Genomic DNA, 7,752 nt, shown 5'->3' with positions numbered 1-7,752 from the left:
AGCAGAGACTAACTATTGCAGCCAGGGGCGCTGCGCCGCACGCAGCTGCGTACGCCCGCCGGGAGAGCCCGAAATCTGAGGCCAGGGCCGCCCAACCTTCCCGCCCAGATTGGGTCACAGGAAGCAGAAAGCAGCTCCTGCGAGGTGAAGCGCTCGGGGCTGCCAAGGACCGATTAGAACTTTGCGGAGTCCGGGATGTGCGGGGCGAGGCTGCTGAGGACTTGATTCATCTTCTCCACCCATCCCCCGTACTCCCCGTCCACTGGGCTCTGAGCCTCCAGCTGTCAGCCCCCGATTTCGTGGCAGGGTGTGGCGACCCTGATTTGTATTTGCAAGCACAGCCAGCAGCCCAAGAGCCAGGTCCTAAAGCTGGATATCTTTTGCCTCGGCTGCTAGCTCGGGCCTCAGAGTCTTGGTGAGTGCTGTGATGTCGCTCCGGGTGTCAGGGAGGGCAAAATCGCCGTTCCTTATCTTTTCTATTTTATCTGGATGTCTTGCCTTAAAGTGCAAACCATGCCCGATGTATATGGAGACCGTGCAGCTCAGCCGTGCGAGGCTCAAGCATTATTGATGTTGGAAGGGCATCTGCAGCTCCATGCGCGGTGTCCTTATGGGTCTCTGACAGAAGAACATTTTTTGGGTTTGAGTTGACTATTTGCTAGGGGTGGGGGGCGTAAAAGGACCTCTCCAAGCGCAAAAGAGGGTCCCTGTAGTGGTGTAAGAGGATGAGGCATTTGAGAGGCATAGAATGGTACTTCGCTGGGTCTGAAGGGGCCCCTTGTGATCCAAAGGAAAGTAACTCTCCCATCGATAGTTTCATATTCATCATGGCCCTAGTAGTTGGCTATGGGGAAGCCTGACAAGTGGCCTAGGTCGGCCCAGTTGGACACAATACTTTTGTGTGTGTGATCCGTGCGTTACCCCGGGACTTGTCCCGAAAGCTGGTGTAAAGAGGCAGAGAGGTCTGTGGTTAAAGATCAGGTGCTCCTAGAGCACTTAGAATGAGTTAAGATAGAAACCTTGTTGAGTTGGGAATTTCTGGGGGCCCTAAAGGTACAAGAAACGCAGTGTGGTGTGGATGCGAGGGACGTGAAGAGAACAGGGCTCCTCCAAGGGCCAGAGGCCCTAGACCGGGAGCTCTGGGCTCAAGACCCGGGGGTCGGTGCCTGACGGTGGTTGGTGCGTCTTCGGGTCTTTTCGTGTCCCCCCCTCCCCCCCGACCAGGGCGCGGGAGACTGAGCGTAGGCCGGAGCCCGAGCGCCGCGCCGCGCGCCATGGCCGACCGGCCCGCGGGCCCGGCGGCCGGGGACTGGGAGATCGACGTGGAGAGCCTGGAGCTGGAGGAGGACGGCCGCGGGCCGCCGCCGCCTACGCCGCCCGGGCCCAGCCCGCCGTCGGCCGACGGGGACGGCGAGGACGACGAGGACGAGGACGAGGACGAGGACGACGACGCGGAGGATGAGGGCGACGGCCTGGAGGCGGGCGCTTCCCCGGGGGTGCAGGGCCGGCCGGAGCAGCAGCGGGGAGCGCCGCGGGGGCCGACCCCCGCGCCGCAGGCCTCGCCGGCGCCGGCCGGACCCCCGGAGCGCGGCGCGAACGCGGGCGGCGGCGCGGAGCCGCGCAAGCTCAGCCGCACGCCCAAGTGCGCGCGCTGCCGCAACCACGGCGTGGTGTCCTGCCTCAAGGGCCACAAGCGCTTCTGCCGCTGGCGCGACTGCCAGTGCGCCAACTGCCTGCTGGTGGTGGAGCGCCAGCGCGTCATGGCCGCCCAGGTGGCGCTCCGGAGGCAGCAGGCCACCGAGGTGCGTACCCGCCGGGCCCGGGGTCGCGCCTCGCGGGGGCGTCCGGGCCGCCGTGGGGGTCGGGCGTGGGAAGGGACGGGCAGCCCCCTTCGCCCCGCCCGGCGGAGGGCCGCGGCGCGTGGCGCTTCTGGGGGGGACGGGTGGTGAAGACGCTTCTCTGGTCCCGGTGGCCTGGGGGGGGGGGGGCGGGGCAGGGAGGCAGCCGCGGGCATCGCCGGGGAACTTGACCAAAAAGATTTTGTAATTTTAAAAGCAGGCAGAAAGGCCTTGAGAGTGGTCTGGGAGGTTTTGGGGAAAGATATTTTATCTTTTACGTGTTTATTTTGGTGGTGTTGGGGAGCAGGGGGAGGACAGTGGTGGCTGCAGTCGCTGTGTTACTGGTGCTGTTCTCGAAAAAGAACCGCGCAGCTTTCGCTGTCAAAGGGAGAGGCAGAAAGTGCTGCCCATTTTACAGATGAGACCAAGGGTGGCGTGGGAAGTTAGGTGCCCGAAGCCCTAGGTCCTGAAGCCAGCTTCGACCTAAGCTAAGGGGCTGGTGGAGGGGTCCCTGGTGCCTCCCACCGGGGGGCTCCAGCTGTGAGGAGAGCCAGCGTTTTTTTTAAGGGTGAGGCTTTTCTTGACCTTTGGATTTCCTGTGTCCATGTGTTCCTGCACTTGGGAGAGCTCAGAGCCAGGGAAGCTTCGGGGTTCCCCCCACTCCCCCACCCCTTACAGACTCAGGGCCTGGGAAGATTTTTGCTTTTACGTTTTCTCCAGGAGGGACTGGGGAGGGGTTCACATCCTCATCGGAGGCAGTGACCCTAATGGAAAGCTTTCTGAGGGCCCCAGAGAGTGCTCTGGATGACCCAGGTGGCCTTGTCCCTGGGCTGGGCCTCCTCCAGAGTGAGGCGCTTGGCACCAAGGGCTCCTACATCCCTCAAGGGTCCCTGGGCATTCAGGGCTGGACTCAGGCATAGAAGGACCCAGAATCCCACCAACCAGGAGGTGACAGAGGGAGCAAAGTTGGGTTTCCCCTTGTCCCGTGCCCCAGGTGGCCGCTGAGGTTTTTGTTTTTGCCTTCATGTATCCCAGGCTCCAACTGTTTTTGGCCAGACCCGGGAGAGTGTGAGAGACAGGTTCCCTCATACCTCTCTCTCAACCCCCTGTACCCCATTCCACCTGCCTTGCTGCCAGAAGAAACCAGCTTCACCTCACTGCTCAATCGCAGGCCACGGACACCTTTGGCCCTACCTCTGCATGCCCCGGACACAGCTGTCCCCCACAGCTCTCCTTCAGGGCCTGGCTCCTGCGATCTTGACTGTGGGATGTCCCCCAACTTCTAGCTGTGGGATGAATTTGGAGTGACTCTAGCAAAGTGGCCACAGAGAAAATCTCCTCTACTGCCTGTCAACTGAAGTAGCTTGTTGCCCTGGAATTAAGGGGTGCTGATGTGAATTTGTTGAGAATTATTTTTACATGGGATGAGAAAATAAATACATTTAGACCGGGGAGGGTTGTTGATGCCCCTTCCTTCTCTTTCTTGTGGGGCATTGTTGATTATGTTTCTTGTGTTTACAGGACAAGAAGGGGCTTTCCGGGAAACAGAATAATTTCGAGCGCAAAGCCGTGTATCAGAGGCAAGTCAGGGCACCCAGTTTGCTGGCCAAAAGCATTTTAGAAGGTAAAGCAATGCAGAATTATCCTTTAGCCTTTTAAACCAAGTTCGGAGGGCTTCTCATCATTCACACATATGGCATTTTTATTAACCTGTGAAGGAGCACTCTGAGGGGAGGGTACTTTGTATTAGGAAGTTTTGCTTTAGGGAGGAAATCAGGGTGTGGGGAAATGGATCTCACATACCTCTTGAGGTTTCTGCCACCGGTAATTTTGTTGTCTGCATAGCAGTTGTAGTCTGCTTAATAGGTAAGGGGTTAACGTGGGGTGCATTTGAAATTGGCCCTAGTGTGAGGGCATGCCACCAGATCATGGACGGAGCAAGGAAACAAATTAAGAACAAATTCTTTGGGTGTAATTGTAGCTGAAGTAAGTCAAGTGAGGAGCTGAACAGCTACCCACGCCAATAAAGACCTCTAGTTCCGACTGATGCATCATCTAATACCACTCTTTTTCGCTGTACTGTATTCCTCCCTGGATTAGCTACATCAGTTTACTATTTCTTATTTCTCGGTTTACTGTTTTTTATTTCTAACCGTCAAGATCGTAGAATCTGGAAAAGGTTTTGAATCAAACAAGAGAAGTGGAGGTTGAATTTGAATTTGAACGGCGTGAATTCTCTCTACCAAGTTTTCACTTTCTCTAATGCTTGGGGATACATTAATTTTACTTAAAATATTGCTGATTTTTAAAAGCAGCTCTCTTTGGGGATGGGATTTATGGCTCTGAGAAACAATATATTGATCACCCTTCACCATTTAAATAAAGGAAAGTTTGTATTTGTTGTAATCACTCCTCCTTCATAAGATTCAGGTTGAAAAGCAGTTTGTTTTTTTTAAAGTAGATATTTGCATTCTGTTTTTTCTCATGTGGCTTCTAATTGGGTTGGTTCTAGACAGGTTGTAGAGTTTGTTCGTGTGTTAATCCTGTGCTGTATACTTCTGATCTTAGAATGGTTTCGCGTGCGTTAAAAATGAATTTGGTTGCAAACTGGGTAAACAGATTTATAGCCATAGGGACAGCACGGATAAATTGAAAAGGTGCCAAAACAACTTGAGAAGTGGGAGGGCAAAATGGAATAGTAAATTCAAGTAAATAACTTCCTGGCAAAAACTTACCTTAGAAATAGAAACACTAATTTTCACATTTTATTTTATTTGCAAATGAGGGCGTTGGGCTTGTCACAATGGATCCTTCAAACAAATTTGCTAGTACTGAGTGGTTGGGGATAGTGAAATACTCAAAGCATTTCATGCTACTAGGAATTCTATTTATGCCGTACTAATCTTAGGTTTTTAAAATCTCTGCCCTTGCTCGTGAAATGTGCAATGAGTTTATACTGTAATGATTGTCTGCTCAACCATTTTGGTAACTGGCCAACATGATTGGGAGAAATGTTTTAGATCAGTTATTTTCAATAGAGAGGCTGATCTCCTCTCCTGCCTTTAGTTTTGTTTGTTTTTACTGCAAGTCTGGGGGGGAGGGGGCTGGTTAAATTGTTCTCTGCAGAATCTGTTTGACTAGTTAACAGCTCTTTTCAATTTTCTGTGCTTCCCTGTTTCCTTAGTCTTTTCTGTTTTTCTCCTCACTAATCTGCTGTCACTTTCTCTTTTTTCTAGTTCTCCTTGGATTATTCTCCACCTGTAACAATGTCCATAATGAACCGTCTTTAGAAAATAACAATGCCATCAGCTTTAGGTATAGATACCTTTTTTGATAATGGAAAAAGATGACACGGATAGTAATAAAGCATTGACTGAAGCAAGATGAGCAGACTTGTCTCTTAATATGTAGGAGCCTGGGAAGTAGATTAAACTTTCAGCCAGTGAAGTGTGCCTGTAAAGGTAAACAAACAAACCTGTAATGGCAAAAACAACAATAACAAAAAGTTACAATCTGGATCTCCTGCTCCCCAAAGAGAACTCTTTTCACTTGAACCTATACTTTTGTTTTCTGTGTAAAACATCAGTGTTTTAGAACTGTAAATTGTTCTTGTTCTTGTCCTGCCCATTTGCAGTGTCTCTGTTACCTTCTGGGTTTCCGGAATTTTCTTCCCTAGTTGTTAATCTCTTTCCTGTGCAATGCTTGCTTATTTTAGGCTACCGCCCAATTCCAGCAGAGACTTATGTGGGAGGGAGCTTACCCCTACCTCCCCCGGTAAGTGACCGGATGAGGAAAAGGCGAGCCTTTGCTGATAAAGAGTTGGAGAACATTATGCTGGAGAGAGAATATAAAGAGAGGGAGATGCTGGAAGCTTCCCAAGCTGCTGCCTTGTTCCTGCCCAACCGTATGGTGCACGGACCTGAATATAACTCCTACAAAAGTGCCTATAGCCCCGCCCCAGTGGAGCCTCCAAACAAAGACTTCTGCAATTTTTTGCCCACCTGCCTTGATCTAACCATGCAGTATTCAGGCTCTGGGAATATGGAACTCATCTCTTCCAACGTCAGCGTGGCTACGACTTACAGACAGTATCCCTTGTCCTCAAGATTTTTAGTTTGGCCCAAGTGTGGCCCCATTAGTGACACTCTTCTTTATCAGCAATGCCTGCTAAACACCACCACCTCGGTTCAAGCCCTGAAACCCGGGGCCAGCTGGGACTTGAAGGGAGTGCGAGTCCAGGATGGCCTTGTCGCAGAGCACGACATGGTACCACCCAAACTAGAAGGCTCGCTGGTGTCGCCTCATGCTGCAGAGGTCCAGACCTCGAGAAGTGACCTTCATGGTCACCAGGCTGTCCCTGAGAGGTCTGCGTTCTCCCCACCCCAACGGAATTTCTCTCCCATTGTTGACACGGACTCCCTGGCGGCTCAAGGGCACGTCTTAACCAAGATCAGCAAAGAAAGCACCAGGCACCCTGTGCCACTTAAACATAATCCATTCCATTCATTATTCCAGCAAACTCTTAATGACACATCAGGCCCTGAGCTGAAAACGCCATTTGTCAAAGGGGCCTTTGAAGACGCCCCTAAGAAGCCCAGAGAGTGTTTAGTCAAGGAGAACCAGAAGTACACATTTACAATAGATAGATACGCGAAAGACCTTTTCGTCGCCAAGCAAGTTGGAACAAAACTCTCTGTGAATGAACCCCTGTCATTTTCTGTCGAGTCTATTCTGAAGAGGCCTTCATCTGCCATCACTCACGTCTCTCAGTGAAAGGCTGCTTACACAGAAAGCTGGATTTTCTGCCATCTTGGAGGGTTCCTACCAGTGGCGAATTTTTTTTTTTCTTTTTTAAGAAGAAGGGTTCACATGTTTGTATAAAGAAATTTCTAATGTAAATGGGGATGATTTAAAAAAATTATATATATTCATATGCATGTACTTTTTCTCACCACATAAATATATTTAAAGATGGAAATTGCTTATGTGCAAACTGTAAAGTTCCATGCTTTACACAGCATTTCAAAAAGCAATAAAGTTGACACTGTCTTCTAAAAAGACCCAGTGTTTGCAGAAGTACCTAGTTGCCTTTGTCTAGGTGAAAAACTAGTGTCTGTGAAATGTTTTCTTTATTTTTCTAGGATTTGGTGTATTTTCTTTTTTTTTTAAATTTTTTTTTTCAACGTTTTTTATTTATTTTTGGGACAGAGAGAGACAGAGCATGAATGGGGGAGGGGCAGAGAGAGAGGGAGACACAGAATCTGAAGCAGGCTGCAGGCTCCGAGCCGTCAGCCCAGAGCCTGACGCGGGGCTCGAACTCACGGACCGTGAGATCGTGACCTGGCCGAAGTCGGACGCTTAACCGACTGCGCCACCCAGGCGCCCCAAGGATTTGGTGTATTTTCAAGCGCTCTTAATGGTCAGTGGGGATCATGGGAAGTGCCTTATAATGCCTTAGTTTTGCATTTTGGAGGATGGGTAAATGTTGCTATTCAAGATTGAGGCAAAAATAGCTTTACAGAGAATACAGAACAGATGTGCATGTCTATAGAGTCATAATTTCACGTGATTGGACAAAGTAGAATTAATTTCCAGGGAAATCAAGTTTAAGATCTCATATCATGACCTGGCTTCTTGGGATGGATGTCTTTTAGCTCTCTGCGTCCCAGTGTCCTGATTGCAGGGTTTACCTGGGGCTTCAAGCTTCCGTTCTAGATTGAACTTTCTGTGACTTCTAGGTTGCTAGGGGGTCACAGAGCAGGTCCACTTGTAAGGTGCAGTTGGTTCAAACCATGATAGTGTATGTTTGAACCCCCTCTCAGCCCTGTGTATTTCACTGTCTCCTAAGGGCTGGTGACAGCAGGCATTTATTTTATTTTATTTTATTTTATTTTATTTTATTTTATTTTATTTT

At 50.1% G+C, this 7,752-nt stretch overlaps 1 protein-coding gene across 2 annotated transcripts; it reads left to right on the top strand.

The window, feature by feature from the left end:
- The first annotated feature begins 1,228 nt into the window (after positions 1-1,228).
- On the top strand, positions 1,229-6,989 carry DMRT2 (doublesex and mab-3 related transcription factor 2). Of its 2 annotated transcripts, none has more exons than XM_049645357.1 (3): positions 1,229-1,802; positions 3,360-3,462; positions 5,554-6,989. In XM_049645357.1, exons 1-3 carry the CDS (start codon positions 1,275-1,277, stop codon positions 6,609-6,611), a joined length of 1,689 nt encoding a protein of 562 aa, XP_049501314.1. In that variant the 5' UTR covers positions 1,229-1,274; the 3' UTR covers positions 6,612-6,989. The 2 variants fall into 2 exon arrangements, with proteins under 2 accessions (XP_049501314.1, XP_049501404.1); XM_049645447.1 differs by lacking the exon at positions 5,554-6,989 and adding an exon at positions 5,075-5,543.
- Positions 6,990-7,752: the final 763 nt, after the last annotated feature.

Source organism: Panthera uncia, chromosome D4 (assembly GCF_023721935.1).
Source record: "Panthera uncia isolate 11264 chromosome D4, Puncia_PCG_1.0, whole genome shotgun sequence".
NCBI lineage: Eukaryota > Metazoa > Chordata > Mammalia > Carnivora > Felidae > Panthera > Panthera uncia.
This window is presented reverse-complemented; position numbering and strand designations above follow the sequence as displayed.

Excerpts from the sequence above, each read along its gene's own strand:
- DMRT2 (XM_049645357.1), top strand. The coding sequence starts at position 1,275 with ATGGCCGACCGGCCCGCGGGCCCGGCGGCCGGGGACTGGGAGATCGAC. Across the intron at positions 1,803-3,359 it reads GGAGGCAGCAGGCCACCGAG|GACAAGAAGGGGCTTTCCGG; the intron begins GTGCGTACCCGC and ends TTGTGTTTACAG. Across the intron at positions 3,463-5,553 it reads GGCCAAAAGCATTTTAGAAG|GCTACCGCCCAATTCCAGCA; the intron begins GTAAAGCAATGC and ends TGCTTATTTTAG.